This window comes from Gadus macrocephalus, chromosome 15 (assembly GCF_031168955.1).
Source record: "Gadus macrocephalus chromosome 15, ASM3116895v1".
Lineage (NCBI taxonomy): Eukaryota > Metazoa > Chordata > Actinopteri > Gadiformes > Gadidae > Gadus > Gadus macrocephalus.
Genome location: NC_082396.1, coordinates 9,933,600 through 9,957,470, shown reverse-complemented (window position 1 = coordinate 9,957,470; position 23,871 = coordinate 9,933,600). Strand labels below are relative to the sequence as shown.

The following is a 23,871-nucleotide window of genomic DNA, read 5'->3' as shown; positions in this document are numbered from 1 at the left end:
ACTGGGCCGTGCTTCGGGTTGTGCTGAAGCCGGCGGTCCCACAGACTCTCGCTGCATCCCTTTGGAGCGATGTGGAGATATATGACTATCACGACTCCCGACAAGCACATTATGCTCTATTAACGTTATTACATAGGCTTCTGATCCTCCTGGTACCATGGCGCTACAGTTTTAAAAGTAACCTAGCTGGTTCCATGGCTGCACCATGAAGGTGCTGGTTGATATAGGCAAAAAATACAACTTCAGGAGCAGCAGAGAAAACAAGTAGGCCAATGCCTATAATCAAGTTAAATCTGTCGACAGTTGTCAGTAAAAAATGTTGGTCAGACATAGTAGACTAGACTATGAATATGTTGATGATTTAGGGATTACAGTCTCTAGTAATTAAAGATTAAGAAATTATTTGGCATAGCTCCCCAGCTCGACAGAGTGCTGTTCATTTCCATCATGTATTTAGCCTTGAATTATGTTTTCCCCATTATACAGTATTGCAACCATTCTTATTTAACCCAGAGAGGAATCATGCACACACGTGTGTTCATTCAGTTCTCATTTATATCGCATAAAAGCAGTGTAATAAGTCACTTATAAACGATTATATAGCAAAAATATATATATATCAGTATTAATACATTTTAACTGCCAAGACATTTAGTTAAACTAGTTTTAACTAGTTAAACTAGTTAAACTAGTTTTAACTAGTTTAACTACATTTTATTAGTTAGCATGTCTTTGGACCTCCCACTCCTTTGTGGAGAAATGGGAAATATATTCTACACACAAAACCTGGATACAAAACCAGGCTAATGTGCCATTAATATTGTGCTTACTTTCCAACATGAATGTAAAGTCTGCCCTAAGCAATAGCATATCCAAACCTATTAAAAAACACAAAAAAAACATTAAATTGAATTATAGAGAGGCTATAACTAGTCTTGGACTCCCAGCCGAACAGTAAAGGGTTTCATTCCCAATGTCCATAACGTCACCCGTAGTCATCCCTGAGCCTCAGCCCTCATCCCCTACACCAGACCCCCTTAACCCCCCCCCCCCTGCTCCTTAAAAAGACCTGTACCTCAAATCACTGTAAGTTGCTTTGGATAAAAAGGCACTTGCTGATGAACAAGCGGAAGGTAAATACAAACACTTCCTCACACTCTAAAAGCTACATGCGCTGGGGGGGCAGCCGGCACACCTCCTCAAAGACACAGCCCTTCAGCAGTGGGAGATAGTGCTGCCTGAGGACGCGGTACAGGGGCGCGGCCTCCATGCCGGGGAAGGTCAGCGGCTCCTCGTTGAGCAGTGCCTGCACCCTGAGCTCGCCGCCCTCGTCGCAGTCGTACAGCGCAACCACCAGGTTGGCGGCGTAGGGCAGCGTGCGGCTGGTGCGGAAGGAGCGGCCCCCCTGCGCGGCGAAGTTGGCGGCCGTCAGCCGGACCTCGTCCTTGAAGAGACCTAGCAGGGTGAGCAGTGGGAGGAGGGTCTCGGCATGGCCCACCTGGATGCTCACCACCTCCGAAATGGGACCGCCGGACCTGGGGGAGGGGAGACGGAGAGGAGGTACAAAGAGTCGAATAGGAAACTGAATAAAAGATAATCAGACAGTGTTTTATGTCCTGCTTTTGTAACCTGTGGCCACCTGACGCACTTTAGAGTCAGTGCCTCACAATCACACGCTTAAAAACACAAATGAATACAACAATGACCATGGCAGCCATGCAAGGCAACAGCCAGCTCGTCTGGAGCCCGGAGGATGAGGTGTCTTGCTGAGGGACTCCTCACCAATTAGCTAGAAGGAGCCAGGTTTTTAGACAACTTGTTATGCGTCTTGAGCAACATAACTACAACACACTACCGATATATGAGACTATTATAGGCAAGTAAACCAAGGGTATCCGGAATTGGCCCATAAAAGAGTTCATGATTGAGTGCAGTTTTAAGGTTACTTCAGGGGAGGTGTGTTCACGTAGTGTGTTCACAGTAAAAACAAACAGTCATGTGAAAATAACCCTATTTTAGGCAAAGTTCATGGGTATCAAAAGTCAGTAAATACTCTGTAAGGTTTTGTTTCAGAGTTTTCTCTTCATTTATGTTCATTCTCCATTTACTGCACGGAGCTTCTGCACATGCGAGCATTCTTTGGAGATCTGCTTCCGAGTCAGCCATCCAAATAATATATCAGCCTATAAAAGTAAAAAAACTGAAAACTGATGTTTTCTCCTCCAAACTGTACACAACATCCTAATGACTTAAATGGTAATGGCTAGATCATTTATATATACAGTGAAGAGAGTAGGTGATAAGGCATCTCCCAACTTGACACCAGAAAAAGTGAAAAAACAGTTTATAAGAAATTCTTTCACCCTCACATATGACTCAGGTACACTATAGAGGGAACAGAATGCATGATTTATGAGTTTGCCATTAATACCGGTTTTGATGAACGTGTAAGCGAGAAGGTTTCTGTTTACTAAATCAAAAGCTTTTAGGAAAATCAATGTAATAACAAAGTATTCTCCTGCAATCTCTTTCCCACCTTGTTCCTCAACCAGTAAAAAAATTTTCTCCAAAAAGTTGTTAACCTAATCAAGCAGAGTGGAGTATAGTTTATAGCTACATGTATGCGTGTATACGTGTTGTATACCAAAACGACTTTTAACTTACTTGCTCTCCTCTGCTGCCTTGTCTAGCCGACTGAAAAGGTCATGGAACAGAATGCAGCTCGATTGGCTGTTAATCAGATGGCCATAGCCCCTCTTCCAGTATTGCTTCAGGTCATTTAAATACTCCATTACCTGCAGAAAAAGCACAAATGACTTCACAAACAGCACAATCTAAATTCCACTGCTTTTATTTTTAAACTACAAATTCTCGTCAAACAAGTTGCTGTCTTTGAACAAGTGACTAACAATAGTATTCAGATTATAACAATTTAGGGTCAAGTAGCTGTCATGATGAAGTATATTTAGGGCTATACTGTTGAACAAATAACTTAAGAAATTCACTTTTTATTTTTTTTAAACGTCAGCCATTGGCAAACCAGTAGTTTAAAAGCAAGATACCTGAGCATCGACTTCATCAAAAAGCCTACACCAGGGGGAGTTGACCGTGTTGAGTGCGAACTCATAGGCACAGAAATGAAACGCAGCTTGTGTCATATCTGTGGAATTGAGGGGTGAGATGACATGTTAGAACCGGCGTAGAAAGTTATCGTTGAGTTAAATATACATTTTATATTTCTAACATGTATGTACATGTATATAATATGCATATTTTTAATATTATCTTGCATCAGCTTGTGTAGCAGGTATATAAGATATATGCATGCATTCCACCAAAATTCCCTCATGTTTCATTTATTACTTTTATTTTGTGATCTTTTCTGTAAATAGTTCATTTGGGAGCTTTTGTTATTTTATTTTGAAGTCTCGGTTGTGACGTCATCTTCCTGCGTTGTGCTCGCCATTCCTCACTTGTTCTTTTGATGCTGTGAGGAGACTGACGTGCTGCAGTGTCCTGTGTATTAATGCTGCTGCATTATTTGTGCATTTATTTCATGCAGAAATAAATGCACAAGTTCGGCTAAAGTGAAACACCGACTCCCTGTGTCCTACTCCATACCACAACACACAACGCAGAGCTTGACCGGCTACACTTGCTGTATTTTTGTGTTTACATTAATTTAACCTATTTTATTTATATTCTCCATTTGTTAGCATTAATGGAATGCTGGCCAATGTTAGCTCATCCCTGTTGTTGTACACTGCCCCCACCACCAACAACTAATAACCCAAAGCCCTGATATTGTGCTGTTCAAACATGCTCATTTGGCTTACCACAAAGCCACAAGTTGTTTTTACTGACGCAACATACCCTGATGTAACCTTAGAACTACAGGCGATCATTAACTTTTTTATGGGCCAATTATGCATACTCCTAGTCTACTAGCCTATTCTAGGCAAATATATTAGCAGTACGCAGCCCCACCTGCTGTACAAATTAATCCTTAAAAATACTAAAGTTATAATACGTATTATGCAGATAGAATCATGAGTAGCATAGCATTACAAGTCATATATATATATATATATATATATATATTCATCGTAAATATATGATGAAACTAACTGAAACACAATTTCTAATAATTGGCAAATCCCTTTTTAGCAAACCAGAGGATGTGTGGTGGAATAGGCCACTGTATTGTTCGTAGAGAGGCATTGTAGTCAAGTCATATGAAATTTGTGATATTGCATCCAAATCAATCATTGGTATCACATGATCATTCTATAAAACAGTGAAGAGGACAAAGGCAAACTCTGAGTCAGTCGTTAATGTCTCAGGGCCTCACCTCCCCTGCAACACCTTTCTACCAGAGGAACTTATCACCATCTGTACCCTATACTCTGTAAACTCTCCCATCAGCAGCCTCTGGTGGCTTGAGTTGTAGCTACAGTTAAAAGGTACAATAATTGTAATGTCAGTATTAACTCATTTGCTTTTCTTCTTGATAGTTCATGTTTGCACGAAAAACACACTTGTGCAATGGACCACCTGCGTTGATGAGGTTGTATGGAAGGCCGAGGCGGTCTGCCATCTTCTCCCCCACCCTCTGCATTTCCGGTCCTAACTCAAACTTGTCGCGCTCGGCCATTGAGCCGGGTTTCTCTTCCACTTCCTTAACAAACCGGGGACACTCGTCGAAGAACCGCATCAGGGTATCGTTCACCGTGTGCTCAACTTCCTCTGTTTTGGGAGAACAATTAATGCATATTAAATATCATTTGATGGATAGGGTATATAATGTAAACACATACAGTATGGGAAAATTATTCATCACTCACAATTTAGCAAAAATTGATGGGCAAATATATATATATATATATATATATATAAATATATACATAAATAGATACATACATAATTGGATAGCCTTCATCGAAAAAAATAAAGATAGGAATCATAACCTAATCAAATAAGAATCAGGTATCACGCGCGCGCGCACGCACGCACACACACACACACACACACACACACACACACACCTCTGTCATATATGTCTATATCTATACACATCTATTTACCCCTCTCTCTATATATATATCTATATATATATGTCTATGTCTATATATATATATGTATACAAATATACACACACACACACACACACACACACATCTATATACATACGACACATCTATATCTACACACAGATATGGATGGATATATAGCTATTAAGCCAGTCAATCACAAATCTTGAGCGCACCTTCAACACTCCACAGGTCTGTGAGTCCTCTCTTGAAAGCCAAGGTGCTGTTAACGCACCTGTGCTTCGAGCTGGTGACGAAGCTAATCTTTCCACCTCGCAGCATCTCCCTTGACACCAAAGATGGAAAGAGCTTCGACAACCTGACGGCCAGATGCTTGTGATCCAGTACACCTTTATCGGCAAGGCGTCCGTCCATGTCTTCGGTGTACCGCATGACGAATTTTTCCTTAATCTCACGCACCCAGATGGCATTTCCAGAAGCTTTGTGTACAATGAGGTTGTACAGCCTCTGCATCTTCTCCACGTTTTTGCTCGTTGGGTACCGTGTCCCATGGCGTATTATGGCGGACAAATGCATTTCGCGACATCCTGGAGAGAGGGCTTGTAAAACTGATGTGTTTACAGCATATATGTCCCCAATAAGATGTGGATTGACTTCCTCATATCTTCCTTTTGTAGTGAAATATCGCGCAATCGTTGGGATGCTCGAAGTAACAGTCGCCCGGGCATCTTTAAGCATAGGCCTACAACATATAATAGCGCCTAAAAATGCATACAAAGTATACAAAATGCATGTAGGCCTAAAATAAATCCTACCCATGGTGTCTCTCAATAAGTAGTAGCCTAACGGACTTTGGTTTCAGCTCTGCTGATGTTATCTTAAAATGGCCAGCTAAAAGCATTCACAGAGTTTCCTCAGCCCCGCAGAGGAAGAGGTTGATGCGGAAATATCATGTGATTGTTGCACTATTTGAGATAAAGATATATTTCCGCAAAATGTTATAATAATACGTTGTTGCACGACAACATAGGCCTATGTATTAACCGTCCGATGGTAGCGTTTGTATCTGTTGATTAAGGTATTTTGACATAGGACCTATCGATGCGTTTTGCATGTTGAGCTTTTTTTAATTTGTGAGTTGCTCATTATGTCCCGGTTCGGGCTGGGGTAATTTGCTAGGCTGCTTGACTTCCAACGTTTTTCCCCAGGCAAATAGTTCTAACAAATACGCCCTGGAAACAGCAATGAAAAGAAAGATGTATATGGAAGGATAGCTAGATAAATAAAATATGTGTTCAAACTGTTTTCACACTGTGACATATCTAGAAAGAATTAACAAAAAAAAAGAAAGTCAAACCAAAAAGGAAAGCTAGTTAAAACCATTGATTTATTCAAATAAACAATTCTATAGGTAGCAAATGTGCACTCGTGTTCAAGAGAATGAAAAAGATAATCGGACCACAAATAAGTATACCATTACAGCCGGGGTGACAGAAAACAAATATAAACATGGCCATTAAAAATTACAACTTCATGGCTCCAGCAGGGCATTTTCTGCGTGGTCCAACGCTATGACGTCACGGGAACTCCCCCCACTCTCTTACGTAGCGCCAACAATTCCCACTGCTAACCACGAAAACACAGGATCCACCACATTTACCTGACTCTACCTGCCGGCCGTTGATTTGGGAGCCGCATATCCCTTATTTTTTTTGTGCATTTAACTTAATCTATAGTTCTGTCTGTCGAACTGGTCTGTGGTTGGCTTTAATGTGTACAACGAGATCAACGACTTATGCAATTTTTGGCTGTCTGAGCTACAAGTCTTCCCGATGTAACGCTCTTGCGGTAAGTGTCAAGCGGGCTCTTAAATAAACACGATTTCAAAGAGCGAGTTTTGGGGGAATACGTGATACGAACTTTATGGTCATGAATGTCACCTCTTAGCCCATCGTGATGGCATATGAGGTGGCCTTGCATGGCGATATTGCGCGAATAGTCGGGCTAACACGTCCCTCTGATCATGAATCCATACTGGACTAGTGCTGTCTTTTAAAGCCGTGTCTGATCTGCTGTAAGCTACAGGGTAGCCTGTCTTCCTAGGCTATAATTAATGTGTGGTGGTACACCCAAACGGATTGCAGCCGTGGATTTCCCAGTTAGTATTTGTCATACAGTTGCTTGGCCTATGTTTGTATTCCACGCTATGCAGGAATGCGTCGAAAATCCTGATTGCTTATCTGAATGTATGCTGGAGTGGTGAGTCCTAAAGTTACACGATGCATTGCCAAGGCAACGTGACCCAGTAGAGTCTGGTAAAAGCGAGTCATCGGTGAGTAACGTCACGTCTGAGGGATAACGTTAGGGTACGACCGGGGACACAGGTTTCCGTATGTTGGTGGTTGTTTTATGTTCTGAAGAGGGTAACAAATGGTGGATTATCATTATATCAACAAGAGTGACACACCTTTATTCACACTAATGACCCTGGTTTAGGACATCCACGGGAAATATAAAATAAAAGCCACAGGTCATTGGTTAAAACAGCCACTGTTCTTCACTAAACAGGGCACAGGTGTACAACATCAGATGGCGGTCAAAAGGTCTCTCTGTGGGCGGGTTCACGGGCATCAACATTAAGAAGTTACGATTCTGAGGGTTTTAAGTGATGCACACTAGCCGACCTGATGAGCGAATGTTAATGTCCTTTGTGGTACTAGTTCAGCGTGCATTGCAAGCCTCATTGCCAATGCAAAACGTGTCGGAGTGTGAACAAGCCAGCATGTATACGTGCTGTAGGGACCGTTTTAAAGTAGGCCTTGTACAGGTTTTTCAAATGAGAATAAAACCAAATACGCAGTCGCATACACACTGTGTGACATACATTTCAATGTCTATATTCCTCGAAATACATGTACGTGATTATCTTCCCAGTGGTAAACAAATCGTCAGCGTCTTGGGTGTAGGCCCAATAATACAGTAGAAGTACTGTCGACACAAAACAATGCCTATGCTGCACAATGGTTCTGTGTTGTGATCTGGAATTATGCAATATAGGCCAACATTCTCAGAATTGATTAACATAGGTCTATTAGGTCACTTCATCATGTAAAAGTGATATTCTCTCTGGTATCAGAACTAATCTTTCAACCGGAGGGGTAAACATCTCTAGTACTTTTGGGTTACTTCAAGTTGTTAGTAATATGGATGACTTATTTTACCCAAAAGCTAAATAAATGTGATATGTACAGCTAGGCATAATAACAAGCGTAATAAGCTACATAAGTATCAACGAATGCTTTTGTCTTTTATTGCAGCGTAGATAAAGGTAAAGTATATATATGTAGGTCAAATGTTATGGATCTCTGATTATTGGAAATTAATCTTGCATACCTTATTAGAATAACATAAAATAACTCTAGCTTGCTAGGCTCCCATGTTGCAGGCCGGTTTCTAATATCCCTTTCAACGTTTAACCCTAGTTCCCCTTATGGGTGAATAGGGACTTTCTCCTCGTGCCATTCAGATGCAAATATGTGAATAAAAGTGATAATTAGTTAAATATTCTTAACGTCCTTGATTCACTCTGTTGAATTACTGAATTGGTAATCTGCTCAATCAGCTGATTTAGATAGTTTGATCTAAAGCAGAGAAAATCCTTCCACTAATAAAAGGTCCTTAGGTAATTAGAAGGATTGCTGTCAGTGAGGTATTCAGTTGTCCATTCTACATATATATTTATTGTTCCAATGTCCTCAACAGAAGGTGAGATCGCCCGTTGATACCAAAGATACGTGGCATCATTTACCCGTTTGTACGTTCAACAGATACTGCCTAGTTCTCACTTCCTTCTCAGGGTGTTGGGTTACAATGATCTGAACATGGATGCTAGTCAATGAAGTCCCCACCAGTGATTCACTTGTTTTATAGTGGAATCCGAAAATAGGAGGTAATAGTACACAAAGAAATGGACACCACCTCTCTGCCAGATTGTTGACACGGTGTGGTGCTGGGTGTGTTCAGACTTGACATGCTAATAAGTCACTGCTCCAGTCACAAGGGGCTTTGCTCATTACCGGATAACACCTGCCTGCATGATGTTTATTTCACTACTTAGCCCGACTCTCCAGAGTATTCCCCCTCCACGTCGTAAGCAACCTTCTGTCCTCTCCGTCCCCTCCCCTGGGAAACTTGCAAGATCAGGGTTTTTTTTGGATGGTCAGGTTCTGTTGAGTAATCGCATTGTTGTAATGCTGAGATGTAGAGATCTCATTCCTGTGATTGTTCTTTTGTACAGACTGATAAAAGTTGAGACATACTTCCTACAACATATTTATTACCACAGCAAAGCTAACTTTTGGATAAGTAAGTTGGGTTACAGGTTACTATTAATGCATCTTTTATGCTCTACCAATGCTTTGGTAGAGCCAACAACTATTGGATCTACCAAAATCTATTAGGCCTGCATGATGGATACCTGGCCATACCAGATATTTGTAATCAGACAGTTGCTCAACATGCAACCCTTTGTGACCCACCATTCCCTGCTGTTCACACAGTATGCACAATACTCAATAACTATTGTCTCTCCCAATCTACAATAGTTAATTCAAGGCTACTATCTGAGGAAAATGGCTCCACAACTGAATTTTCTTGGCATTATAAGCACCAATGCAAATTTGAATGCGTTGATCTCGCTGCTTTCCAGGAACTGTTTATGTTTTGGGTTTTTTAAGCAGCTTGAGTGTAGTGCTAGTTTAAATCTAGTTTGTCATCATCTCTTTGGCACCCGTCACAAAGATAATCTATTTTAAACTTGATATAATTAAATCAAGTCCTTGTAGGTTGTATGTAGCGAGTATATGTATACAAATAAGTTAATGACCATGATTATAATTAATAAGATCAATCATAAATAAGTTAAAAAGCATTTCAGCAAAACCAATGTTCCAGTTGATCGGATCTTACTGGATCGTGTTCCAGGCCTATCCCCTTTTTGAAATCGGACATGCACGATACAGCTAAGGCTATAACAACAACATGGCCAGAATTACTAACAACATAGCCAAATTACTATTACTACTGTACCGCTAGCTTGCTTGATGTTAAGGCTCCAGACCATCGTTTTTTCAGGATCTAAGTGCCGGTAAAGATTAGGCTAGTTTGAATACTTGTGGCAAGTCGGTGGCTGATATGAGCAAAATGCAAATCATCCATCCATTATTGAGCGTGCCAGGCCTCAGTGTCGGATGTCATGATTGGTTCAACCATTGGGGCAGACTTCTGCTAAGATTCAGATATGTTAATTGCACTTGGATGAATCACTCCAATAATTAGAATAAACTTTCTCTGTTAAATAGCGCCGGGCCATTTTTGTGTGAATGATTGTTGGTTTTCTGTTGCTACAATAGGCTGGGAAATGTGCAGCTGACGTGATGCTACAGAACAGTGTTTGGTCAATATTTGCTTTGCTCTTCCACCCTGCCCTGTGTGGTGCTTTAAGAGGGAAGTGGTAAAAGAATACATATGCACCTGTAGCTGCCTCGGTTTCTATTTTTTTCCAAATACTCATGGGACCACGTTTTAAAAAAAACCTAGAGAAGGAGGAAACGTACAACAGGTGACAGGAAGAAAGGTCAAAGAAATCTCGGCTTATAGGCATTCTATTCAGGGGCTGGAATAGTCTGGCTGGAGCCGGATTTTATCTTTTGTTTGGCTTTAATGTCACCCCATTGTTGTGACTTTGTAATCTGCCTCCTCTTTGTAGAGTTGGTTATGACCTTTTTATCAAGATAAAAAATCGTAACATAATTGAGTCAAATGTAATGTGGCACTTCTGATTATGACCTGTGCTCCTAGTTCTGAAAAGAAATGCCTTTGTGATGCTAATCTTTATGACATTGCATTACTTGATGGACAGCTCCACCTCCCTTGGGTTACAGAGAGATCGAAGTTACTTGTGGATAAAGTTACAGGTTGAAGAGGAAAAGTTGTTCAAGCAACCATCGGGGAGTTGTGAAGCACAGTAGATGGGCAGGTAAAAAAGTTCCCGGTTGGGCAGTTCCCCAAAAACACAGGAAGTGGAGGTAAAATAGGCAGGGGAAAGTCAATTGCCAGGAGGGCAAAGGATCCACGTGTTGGAAGTCGTGCTCCTCAACGTTTTCTTTTTTCAAGCAGGTCAAAGATAACGAAGGATTGGAAGGGCGTGTAGCCGGGTTAAGTTCTTTGTGGTTCACCCGCAGCCTTATAAATGTTTCGGAAGTGTATAGGATAGTTGAAACCATGATGAACATATTTACTGTTATTTCGTTAATTTCCTTGAAAGTCAGCCTTAAACTCCTTGTGTTTCTCAGCTATGTGTAGGTTTCTCACTGGTAACAAGTCCAGTACCATCCTGTGAAACACTTCATAGACTTTCGTTGACGGTTGGATAAGTGAGCCTGGCTTGGTGTTGTGACTGGAAACACACATTTACATTCACATTTAAATTTAGGGCACTTAGCAGACGCTTTTATCCAAAGCGACTTACAATAAGTACATTTGTCATAAGAAGTGCATCAATATATCGCTGTCGGTACAGAAAGGAAGTTCATAGAACCAAGTGTAAGTCCAACAATCGCTAGGCTAACCAATTCCCCGTGTTACAGCCATGATAGCAGCTACTGCAGTTGCTACACAGTTAAGTACTATAATATAATACAATACAACACAACACAACACAATACAGTGTACATTGGTGGCCAGAAGGGGGAGGGTGGCTATGCAGTGTCGAGGTGGACTCTGAACAGGTGAGTGTTGAGTCTTTTTCGGAAGATAGTGAGCGACTGCGGTCCTGAGAGCGGCAGGGAGCTCGTTCCACCACTGAGGTCCCAAAACCGAGAAAAGTTGTGACTTTGCTGAACGGCCTTTGCTAGCTCTTAGCGATGGCGGTACCAGACGTCCAGCTGAGGTAGTTGAGCGGAGGGATCGAGCTGGGGTGTGTGGCTTTAGCAGTGCTTGGAGGTAGGCAGGGGCAGTCACACACACACACACACACACACACACACACACACACACACACACACACACACACACACACACACACACACACACACACACACACACACACACACACACACACACACACACACACACACACACACACACACACACACACACAAGAAGCCCCCTGGATTCCTAAAACGCATGCCATTGCTTGTGAATGAGAGTGGGGACCTTTTCGAAAGTGTGTTTGTTCAACACATTGCCTCAGACTGCGGTGAGGTAGTCTGAGGCAGTTGGAACCAATGACCTAGGCAAACCTAAGCTTACTTAGCAAAGGTCCTGGGTGTCTGTCAAGGTGCAGGTAACTTGGCGACACCTTGCCGTCCTGCTGCCTGTACCCCCACAACCAAGTTGGGTAACTATTTATACACCGTTGCCGCTGTGTGACCTTTTTAAATTGGTACTACTCATACACAACAGAGTCGTTTTTGTGAAAATCTTTTTTTTTAATTCCTGTCATGTACTGCTGTAACACCCTTATTTCCCCTCTGATGATATGGGCATTAAAGTGTTCTGGTGTGGAAGAAATCTGTCAGGGCGATGTATTTCCTCAAATAGGCCTAGTGTTTTGAATATGGTTTCCCCAGGAAACAATGGCTCATATCCCCTTGATCCTTTCAGTCTAAAACGAAAAAGGAACCCTTTTTCAGCTCATTCAACTGGAGTGCTAAAACGAAAAAGGAACCCTTTTTCGTTTTAGCACTCCAGTTGAATGAGCTGATTTCTGTTTTATTCTAAAGAGGGAAGCTTTAAGCTGCGATTAAAAAAAACAATATTGGATAGTCTTCCAAGACACACAGCCCATGTATTTGTTGATTTGCACCTCGTCTGCAGAGAAAACAACCAAATTGAATCACGGAGAAGCTCAACTGCATTTGCATGACATAAGCGCTAATGTAACTGTAAACGTATGGACATTTACCTCCTAAAGGTAAAATAAAACTGCTCTCTAACTAACTAGTGAGTTATGCTTTCTGTAAACTTTGTAAACTTCCCAGGTCATCCGAATAACACCACACCACAGTTTCCATAGGGTTCTATAGGGAAATTAAGTGGTCGGTGGTGGTCACCCAAGCCAAAAAGCCATATTGGCCATCTCATCTCAAAAATCCCCTGCACTTATGTTTGAAGCCCTTTTATGTTCCAATATTATTTGAACATAAAGAGCTCAAACATAAGTGCAGGTCCTTGTAATATTATTTGAATACAAAGAGTGTATGAAGTTTGTATTTAGACCCGTGCCTGTCCTTTTTGATTTGTGCTTCAGTTCTGCTCCTGTCTTGTATTTGGTTGAATTGGTTGCGCACACACGCGTTCATATATATATTATACATGTATATATTCATACGCACAGGCATAAGTAGTTTAAGTCTATGCGTCTTGATTCTATGCTTTTCTATTATTGAGTCACTCCCTGCAGACTGAGGTTGATGAAGTTTAGTTTGCACACTTAGCAGAGCAAAGGTCCCTTAATGGCTGCACCGCTTAACAATCATTACTCTTAACTTAATTATACATTGTAAACGGAACACCGTATGTTCTCTCTCTTTCTATCCCCCTCCCCCACTTCTGAGATCTGTAGCTAGCCAATCAGAACGGCTCTGCTATCAGCTCCCGCCTGCAGTTTTCTCTCACTATGCTCTAAGCTATCTATTTATTGACTTACTTTATTATTTTAACCCCCTTCTAGAGTTTGTGGCAAATATTATCCAGCGTTTGTCAATAACATTGAAGGCAGAATGGGGTCGGGTCAAGACAGCAGGTGGCTGCGATGGCGGGTGTTTGTGTGAGCTCTAGCTGTAGACTATCCCATGTTAAATCCATTAGCTTAGTCCTGCTTTGGTTCTGTTTAACCTACATGAGACTGGTTCATCACAGGCTAATGATAATTGGTAAGCTTTATGCCTGTTACCATTTTTTTTATACGAGCTTGAGTAAAGACAGTATAGCCAATATTGTTATCTGTAATCTGTTAGGATCTTAAATGTTCTGAGACCGTGAATGGAAGAACAGGACTAGATGGCAGCCGATGAGTGCAACAACATAAAAGTGCAGAGTAGAAGCAACCTCTGGTGAGGGTCGATAGAAGTCTCAGCCCTGAAGCAAAACAAAGTAGTAAACAGTTAAAACAGGTCACAATGCCAAGCTATACCAGGGGAACACTAGTTGGGTGAGGTTGGGAACAAAGCTGGATTTAGCTTTGTCTCAAGTTATTTGTTTTTGCGTGGCTCCTTTAACTACTACTACTTTTTACTATTATTATGGTTGTATTTGTCATGTGTGATCTACATTTCTATTTGTAATACCATATGACTTTGAGACTTTCCATTTTCCTGTCATCTGACTCGGTGTTTGGAGCTGTTTACTGGTAAACTGTGCAGTGTGGGCTGAGAAGTTGGGCTCCTGGCCCTCGTGATGTGGGGTGGGGGGGGGGGGGGGGGGTTGACCTTCAGCCTATTAGATGAGTTTCAGCTGGATATCTGTTCCTCCCCCCTCCTCTCCCTTCCTTCTACTTCTTCTTCTCCTCCTCCGCTCCTACACTCTCCAGCCATCAGCCCTGGCCAGCAGCTGATCCTAAAGCTTGCTTCACACCGCCGCGCCGCAACTCGTCGCAACTCGCCGCCTCCATTCATTTCTATAATAATAATAATAATAATAATACATTTACTTTAGAGGCGCCTTTCAAGACACCCAAGGTCACCTTACAGAGCATATAGTCATCATTCAAAACTATGTAAAACAGACTAGGAATAAAAGGAAAACAGAGGTTAAACATGAAGAATAATAATAATTAATAACACTCAAAGACGCCTAAAGTGAAGGGGGGACCTCACTAACCACCATGAGGGAAGGGTGGCAGAGGGGAGCAATTACAAAAGCGGCTGTTAACCAGGAAGCGGTTGCCGCCCACGTGAACGCGCACAGATTTTGCCCTACCGCTCAGCTTTCCCCATATTGAAACTTTCGGTGGCGGCAGCAGCCGCTTTTGAGAAAAAACGCCTGGCCCTTCACACCGCCGCGCTGAACCCTCCGGCAGCAAGACGGTTATCAGGGCGGTTGCCGTGTGGCGGTGTGCAAGCAGCTTCACACTCCCATCTATAGCACAAGCATCCTTTATGTGGATATGTACATGTGTTGACATATATATCCTCCTATAGAGATGAATGCCATGTTTGGCCTTGTACCTCACATGAATGATAAATGCCACATGTGTGGTCACGGCATTGATAGTGGCACCACTCACTGTGACTGAACCTTGGGTTGTTTTTATTTGTAGTGATGGATCGTGCTTTGATCAGTTGGGGTGGTCTTAACAAGCCTCTAGGTAAAGCTTTAGCCTCTAAATGGATGATAAAGGAAAAAGGCTGTTGATGATTCACTTGTACAGCGACGGAAAAGCTTGTTACTCTTTGTATGACTGAAGAATGTAGGATGTAGGGAATCAGTAGAAAGTATTTCCCAACTGAGGGAATTTAAGATAAGGGAAACTCCCACTGGTGACTTCTATTGTTGTACTATTTTTTTCAAGCTCTTTGAATGATGTCAATAATTCATACACTCGGAAATTGATCTTGCAGGCAGCCGATGTCAATGTTTTTTGTGTATTTCTCTATGATTTAGAACACTCCCAAGTGACCAGTAAGTACAAGCTTGTGGTTGTGGTTTAGTGTTGACTCACTATATGTCATGCCATGAGATAGTGTCCGTAACCCATTGCAACACTGTCAAGAAGCAGTGAATAGGAAAGCTCAACTCCCCCTGTTTTATGTCTTGTTTCCTCTTTTCTTATCTGGGATTTACAGGACGGAAGACCTTCAGAAAGCCGATGAGATGAAGAACCTTCCATAGCCAGAACCTTGGGCTACAATCTCAACCTTCAACCACACGGGAGAGGTCTTCGACTGTGACGGAGAGGACAGCGGCGGCAGCGGTGGTGTTGGTGGTTCCATGGTCTTTAATGATCCAGGGAACACCATGCGCCATACCTCGCGAGAACTCGCCGTGGACCCCTAGACTCTCAAACCTCCCTCCGGTGAGAACCCCTTCCATTGTCTCCCCTTGAACACCAACGACAACGACCCCCTCCCCGTCCTCCGCGGTTGCCCCTCGCCGAGGTGATGAAGGACGTGACGGAGTGGTCGGAGCAGGACGTGTTGCGGTGGCTGTGCGAGGAGGGCATGCAGGAATACTGCGATGCCCTGGGAGGCGCAGACGGCACCGCCCTCCTACGGCTCACCGAGGCCGACTTCCGGTCGCCGCCGCTGAAGCTGGTGTCGTCCGACGGCGGGCGGCAGCTGCTGGAGCGACTGGAGACGCTGCGGATCGCGGCGCACATCGCCGCAGCGCACCGGAACGGCCACCTGCCCAACGGGCACGCCAACGGACACTTGCCCAACGGCGTGTGGAAGGCTGAGGCGAACGGCGCGCCGCCGCCGCCGCCACCGCCGCCACGGCTCAACGGCGTGCGGCACGAGATGGTGCACATCCCCATCCCCAACGCGAGCGCCTCCAGCGGCCCCGTCACCACCTCCTCCTCCTCGCGCTCCCACTTCCCGTCCGAGTGGGGCAAGACGGCGGTGGCCTTCCTGTACGCGGTGGTCTGCTTCGTGACCACCACCGTGGTCATCTCGCTGGTGCACGAGCGCGTTCCCACCAAGGAGCACACGCCCCCGCTCCCGGACAAGTTCTTCGACCTGTTCGACCGCGTGGAGTGGGCCTTCTCCATCTGCGAGATTAACGGCATGCTGCTAGTGGGGCTGTGGATCGTACAGTGGACCTTCCTCAAGTACAGGTACAGACCACTTCAGCCTGTTGAAAGGCCTGATCTTGTTTTTTGTGTATTTAATACATAACCCTAGGTCAACTCTAATGTTGTATTATATTCGTCCTTATTTTGTCCACGTTTCTGTTGAAGTTGAAGTCTATGGACAGTTTAGGTTCATCGCAAAAAAAAATATTTTGGGATGGGAGTTCTAGAAGGAGGGGGCTGTGATATCCCCAAGGCGACAGCCTATTTGCGATACTTTTTTAAAGATTTAATTTTGTGGGAGTGTTGTAATGAGCGGTGCTTTATATGAAATGTGCCACACACCATTGCGTTATACTATGAGTGTCCTAGAAAGTTAACACTCTCTCGGACCCGCCACATATAGCCAGCAAAGACAAGCATGTACCATCCTTTTTCAAAAATATCCAATGTGTTCCGCAAACTTTTAAATCCAAGTGTCAAATAGTGTAATGGGTGGCAGTTTGCGAAGGATGGGGATTATGAAAAGTGGGTGGGCATTCGTTAATACATCGATGTTTGGGAGACATTAGTTTTTGTGGTTGTTTCCATGTTCGATAACTCTGTTGTCTGTCACTCCTTCTGATGAAGTTGCGATCCAAAACAAAACTGCACACCGTCATGTTATCAAAAGCACCCTATATTCACGTACCGAAGTGCAATTAAACATTGGCTATTAGCACCGACTGCAATTTAAATGAATAATCAATATATATATATACGTGAAACCTATATTACCGTTATAGATGTATATAAATGTAGTTTACCACTATGGATAATAAAGTTATGTTTGATAATAAAAGGACTTGGAAACCTAAATAAGCTGTTACCGCAGACCCATCCTGCAACGTGCAGTGTCCATGGTGACTATGATAAAGATACCCGATTTTGATTGTAAACTGATATATTTGCCGATACAATCTTGCTTTTTTGCAAAAGGGAAATCGCAGTCCATACAGTCAATGGACATTCAGCTCCATGGTTTTTAATTATTTTCTTGATTGATTGATTTATTAGCACAATGAACAATCGCGTTCAATGTAATGGGAACGTAACGTTGTAAGCTATGATCCACATCATTCAAATTTTAAAATTCCCTGGAGTTTCCATCCAGCATGCATTTTTCATCCAAAGTGGCTTCCAAATGAGCTTGAACACCGTTCAGGGCATGCCTCCACTTCGTTTTTAAAACATGACTTTGTTCTTTTGCAGGTCTATCATTGGCCGACGGTTCTTCTTCATTGTCGGGACGCTGTACTTGTACCGCTGTGTCACCATGTATATAACCACCCTGCCTGTTCCTGGCATGCACTTCAAGTGCTCTCCAAAGGTAGGATGTGGCTCATTGTCTATATATAGATATAGAGTGTAATGAAGAATAGGCTGCCTTTTTTAATGCAGTCATCATCTTTCGAACAACGATCGGGAAAGCATTTTAATGCTTTGTATATCTATTCACAATATGTACGTGCGTGTGCAGAGATGGATCTGATTTAGATGACCATGTAGTCGTTGCCTGTGGTGGAGGTTAAAGGTGATCCGTCATGATGGACTTTTCTCGGTACGTTTCCCAAGAAAAGTTGGAGCATTGACGTCGTTACCCTGGGATTTGCAGTCTTCACATTGTACAAATGGACCCACATTTCCCAGGATTCATCAGGGAAACAAGCAGCACTCCCTAACATTAGAACATAGTCTAGCTTGATTGTTCCTCTTAGTTTTTCTGTCTGTCTCTGCGCACCTTGCAGACTATTCCATAGACTGCAAGCCAAGTTGTTCGGTCTAGGACAAAATAAATGACTATTTGATACCAAACTAGCTTTCTTTTTGCCAAGCTGTTCGGTCTAGGCCAATATAAAAGACTATTTGATACCAAAACTAACTTTCTACTTCCAAAGCTCTGCTAAACCATTTGTCTATGCCTGAAGACATGACTCTGTTTTATTTGTGTGACTGTTTGTCCAGCTCATGGGGAACTGGGAGGTCCAGATGAGGAGGATAATGAAGATGATCGCAGGCGGCGGGCTGTCCATCACAGGATCCCACACCATGTGTGGTGATTACCTGTACAGCGGGCACACAGTCATGCTGACGCTAACATATCTCTTCATTAAAGAGTGTAAGTTCCGCTACTAGCAGCTCTGTGGTCTGTTCATATCGCGTGGACCTGTTTCCCTTTTTCATTGAGAAAGTGTGGAATTTTTACCATTCTTATTTATATGAAAACGTATCATTGTAAATTATTTTGGTCCAATCACTTTAGCTTTACATTGAACGCTCAAAGATCAATCAGCAATAAGACAAATGCAAATGCGTAAAACTAAAACGCTGGGAGAGTAGGACAACTTTTTGATAGAACTGTCTTTTAGAACTGTCCAATAAAGGTTAAAATATGGTAGTTAGAACTTGAGGTAAACCAGACATTAACCATGCGTCACCCAGAACTTGACATTTTTTCAATTTATGCCTTAGCCAAAGGGGAAATGGTTTAAATATTTAGAGACGGTGCAGCTTATGAGTGCAATGCAACTCATCCTGATTAATTGTGGGAAAGGGAAAACAGGCTCATGCGGTCCTTCATTTCGGACCCAACAATAACTGCGGATGAATTTGCATAATGCTGTTGAAAATTGGCTTCCTGGTGACTAAAGCAGGTTTTATAGCATTGTACCACAGGCCTAAACCTCATTGGATAACTGTAACAGGATAAGACCAATGTATGTTATTTTTTACTAAATGTAGGTAATGATTTATACATGTACCCACAACTGTGACCAAGTTAATATCATTAAGTGCAAACTTATAGTTGTATAGATGGGCTTTTGTGGCGGGCCCTGGTGGTTCTGGCTGTACTGCACTTGAGTTGATCATACAACAGCTATGAAATCATAAAGGCATAGCTTCAAAGTTGAATAAAAAACAAGTTTACAGTGCTTGTACTTAGGTTTGAATAATAATGAAAATATGTGGAGGCATTTTCTTGTGCAATCTCTTATCTCACTGATAAACCATGTTCAGAGATAGTTGTGATGTAAACATTTTCTCTCCAGCACAATTTCTATCGGCTTATCAAGTTGGTTGATACGATTTAGGTGGAATTACTCGTTTGCATTTAGTTTACGTAATGTGGCATTACAATAATTTTGAATAATAGTTCTGTCCCTAGAAAACATCTAGGGACGGCTGGTGGCATCAATAGGAATAGTTATTTATATTATTTTTAAAGGAAGACAGAGGAAATATTTATATTACCAGCGTTATCTCAGACACTTTCTATTGCCCATCTGTCCTGCGTGATCATTTTGCTATCGTGAATCATCAACCTTTTTACCTTTTTTAGTGCTTACCCTGGCCTTTTCACTTGAGCAAGACTCTTGTCCTTTTTGTAAATCTATGTTTGACGTATGTTTCTTTGATGGAATGGCAGATTCTCCGAAGAGACTCTGGTGGTACCACTGGATATGCTGGACCCTGAGTGCTGTTGGTATCTTCTGCATCCTGCTGGCCCACGACCACTACACTGTGGATGTGGTGGTGGCATACTTTATCACAACCCGCCTCTTCTGGTGGTACCACACTCTGGCCAACCAGCAGGTGAGTCCTGCCTCTATCTCAAACTATCTCAAATCTCATAATTGTTCGACATATTTTACATCAAAGTATTAAACAAACATGAAAAAGGCCAGATACAGAGTTGTTTGTGATCTGGTACAGTCAGATGGGGGTTGTGTCTGATTGGTGTAAAGGCTCATTCACTATGGAACAGTCGTTGCAGCAGTTACTGTAAACTGCTGAGGCGATGTGGGAGTGTCACTTCATGGCCCCATTTGTGTGACATCATGTTGTGACCTTAAACCACTCCCTGATGGCAGGGTTGCTCAGCTCTGGAACGGACAACACGCAGTCCCGGCTGCGCCCTTTTCCACAAACTCATGCACCCCCCACCGCCGCAGTTTAACGCACTAACCCCATTAAAATGAATGGTTGAACTGGCGTTTCCGGCACAATACCTGATTCAGTTTTAATGTAATGACTTAGTAAGACAGGGGTTGTTTATGATTGGCTGCATTCAAACAGGAGTTGTTGAGGATATTCTCAATGGAGCATGGCAAGTTGATGAACATTTTACAAAACAATGTTAAATCAAAATGTTCTGTTTGTTTCCATTCCAGTCCCTTAAAGAGACATCCCAGAGCAACCCTTTCTCTCGGGTGTGGTGGTACAGACTTTTCCAGTACTTTGAAGAGAATGTGAACGGCATAGTCCCTCGGAACTACCAGCTGCCGTTGTCATGGAGACTGTCCCATTGGAACCGGAATGTACAGTACAGCAAACTGGAAGTCCACTGACCCCCCCCCCCCCCCCCCCCCCCCCCTCCTCCTTCCAGGGCAACATTGAAATCTATAGGGCTGACCTTTCACATCTCATGGCTAGTGTTGGCGCCCGTGGCTAACAGATCCCTGTTTAAATGGTTTGCACTGTGACCCATGACTTTCTTAACATCACATATTTTTGCTGTATTGTATCAAAGACAAAATATCTGATGATACTTGGCACTATTAATGTATAATCAACCTTTAATTTTGTTTTACTAGTGTGTTTTCCCCCGTTGGGCGATTTAATGATTTTCTTCCTAAAGATTGAGCTAGCATTTAAAGACAACATTTCGAAATTTGCATTTTTGTTTTAACAGCCATACCGACTTCTGCGTACATTTTGCTGACACAAAACTGCATTATTTTGTTTTGGTTTTAAGTGTTAGTTTATTTATTCAGTGCAAGTAGTGTCAATCACCGTTAATTTGATCAAATGCCATAAGCAGTTCCTTTTTTTTTTTTATAGTAAAAAACCTTTTCTAAACTATCCTTGCAAAAAGTTAGATGGCAACAAAAATAATAATTTTGTAGTTAACTCAACTTTATTTTTCAAAAGATTATTTCCAAACCAATGCTTTTCTAGATTTTTACATGTTTCAAGATAGAGAACGGAGAGCAGACTTAATCAGACGTGGTTTATAGCATTATTCCAGTGCCTTCCTTTCCTAGATTGTGCAACGGATAAATAAAATGTGGACGTATCCACAAGGTGGCATGAAGTTATTAAACGGTTGATAGTTCGCATGAATGTATGAATAATTATGCCAGCCTTACCTTTGAGATAGTTCTTCCCAAAATCGAGTGCAAAGAAACAATATATCCTGTTTGAATATCAACGTTTATCTTAATCTTTGACATGTTTGTTCGAGTCAAGCTACCCTTGACTTAGGCTCAGCATCTATTTATTGTCTTGCATATTTCCTTTTCAACCTCAACATGTACACTATATATTTTTAAACGTATTGTACATAATGTGAGATGGCTTCATTCATAGATGTGGTGAAATGGGTAAGGGTGAAAATGTTAACGATTATATTTGTTAATGTCTTGGATTTGTTTACCAGTCTTGTTGCTGCCTGTACGGAAGGGGTTTCATTGAAGCCCCAGACTTGGTACCTGATTGGGAGATGAATACGGTCTCAAAGAGCCTTCAATTTGACAAGTTTTTTTGTTTCCGCTTATGAATGCATGAATCATCTGGTTTACTTTAACTTTTAATTGTATTCGGCGGTACAGAGGGAAGGCGTCCAGCTGTAACAATTGTACCATTTTTATTCAACTTGACAAAAGGTTATTATGGGGAATGTTGTGCTGTGAATCCGGATCCTTTCGGGGGACTGAAAAAATGTTTTGAGCATGTTTATATTGGGTGTGTGTGTGTATGTGATAGTTCTAATCGTATATACTTCCCCCTCCTTGCGGATTCGTTCCGTTAACCACCTGATTAGTTAAGAGAGAGAGTCTTTGTGTTCGATAATGCTTCATACCAAGTTTTACGCCAAAATGAATCCCACCTAACATACATAGCGTAGTTAGCCAAATGTCCTGCTAAACTCCAAACGCCTTGGCCATGGGGCCAGGTCAGATATGCACAGGGATGGTGGGAGATTGGTGCAGACACTTTTCCATGAATGTGAAATTGTCTTCATCATTATTTAAGTTTAAATTGTCCTGAGCACACATTCATGGCAAAGAACCCTCACATTTTATCATAATCACATTTTTTTTTTCAATCATGAGACAAAACAAAACGATTGAGTCTGTCTAGAAATGCCTAAAATCCTGATTATGAACCACTTTTTTGCCATTGAAATTGCACCAAAATATACGTGAATTTGGAAGCAAACCAAGAAAACAGCCTAGTGCTTCAGAGTCAAGGGCACGTTTCTGTTTTTAAATCTTTTTCACAGAAATTCCTGAAGAAAATCTAACGGAATACATTTCAGAGGTTACAGCACTTGAATGGATGGATAGAAGGGATATGACCTTGAGTTCGGTCTTAACTTTTTTTTTTTAAATCAAAGTAACGTTTGTTGTCGTTGTTAGATATGGCGGGACCAGTCCCACAGTCGTAACTGTGAGACTGGATGAAGAACGCGCACCACTGTTCCCTGTGTGCTAAGGTGAAGCAGTGGGCTCTGGAATGTGTAAACCGTCTCTTCAACTGTGTTTATGAGCACACTACATCCTGTAAAGGGTGATTTTTATTTCAAATATTTCAAATATTTTCAGGCAAAGCCAGAGAACTGTTGACACGTCCCGAGTCAGGACTTTACTGACAAATGAAAAATTGTGTGTGTATATATATATATATATATATATATATATATATATATATATATATATAATATATATATATATTAAAAAAAATACAATATTAATAATACAATTTATATATTTTCCTACTAGTTCCCTGTTAAATGCCAGTTTAGCCAGATTTTGTTTTTCTGAAGAATTGGAAAGTTTTTTTTGTTTTACATTGATCTATGTTTATCTGTGAATTAATTATGTGATTTGTCACTTTCTATGTGCAAGAAGTTTGTAAGCTACAATTAGTAAATATGACAGAGGATACTACCTGGATTTTGAATTAAAGATTTTACTATACATTGTA

The 23,871-nt window shown here is 41.8% G+C and overlaps 2 protein-coding genes across 2 annotated transcripts; one reads left to right on the top strand and one right to left on the bottom strand.

The window, feature by feature from the left end:
• Positions 1 to 537: 537 nt before the first annotated feature.
• minpp1a (multiple inositol-polyphosphate phosphatase 1a) lies at positions 538 to 6,071 on the bottom strand. Its single transcript, XM_060072581.1, has 5 exons — positions 5,267 to 6,071; positions 4,555 to 4,746; positions 3,063 to 3,160; positions 2,665 to 2,795; positions 538 to 1,535 (listed from the first exon to the last, which is right to left on the bottom strand). Exons 1-5 carry the CDS (start codon positions 5,868 to 5,870, stop codon positions 1,166 to 1,168), a joined length of 1,395 nt encoding a protein of 464 aa, XP_059928564.1. The 5' UTR covers positions 5,871 to 6,071; the 3' UTR covers positions 538 to 1,165.
• A 576-nt stretch (positions 6,072 to 6,647) lies between these two features.
• Positions 6,648 to 23,871, top strand: sgms1a (sphingomyelin synthase 1a). The gene is made up of 6 exons (XM_060072582.1): positions 6,648 to 6,899; positions 15,899 to 16,887; positions 18,094 to 18,211; positions 18,847 to 19,000; positions 20,309 to 20,475; positions 21,054 to 23,871. The coding sequence occupies exons 2-6, from the start codon at positions 16,214 to 16,216 to the stop codon at positions 21,228 to 21,230; spliced, it is 1,290 nt and encodes a 429-aa protein (XP_059928565.1). The 5' UTR covers positions 6,648 to 6,899; positions 15,899 to 16,213; the 3' UTR covers positions 21,231 to 23,871.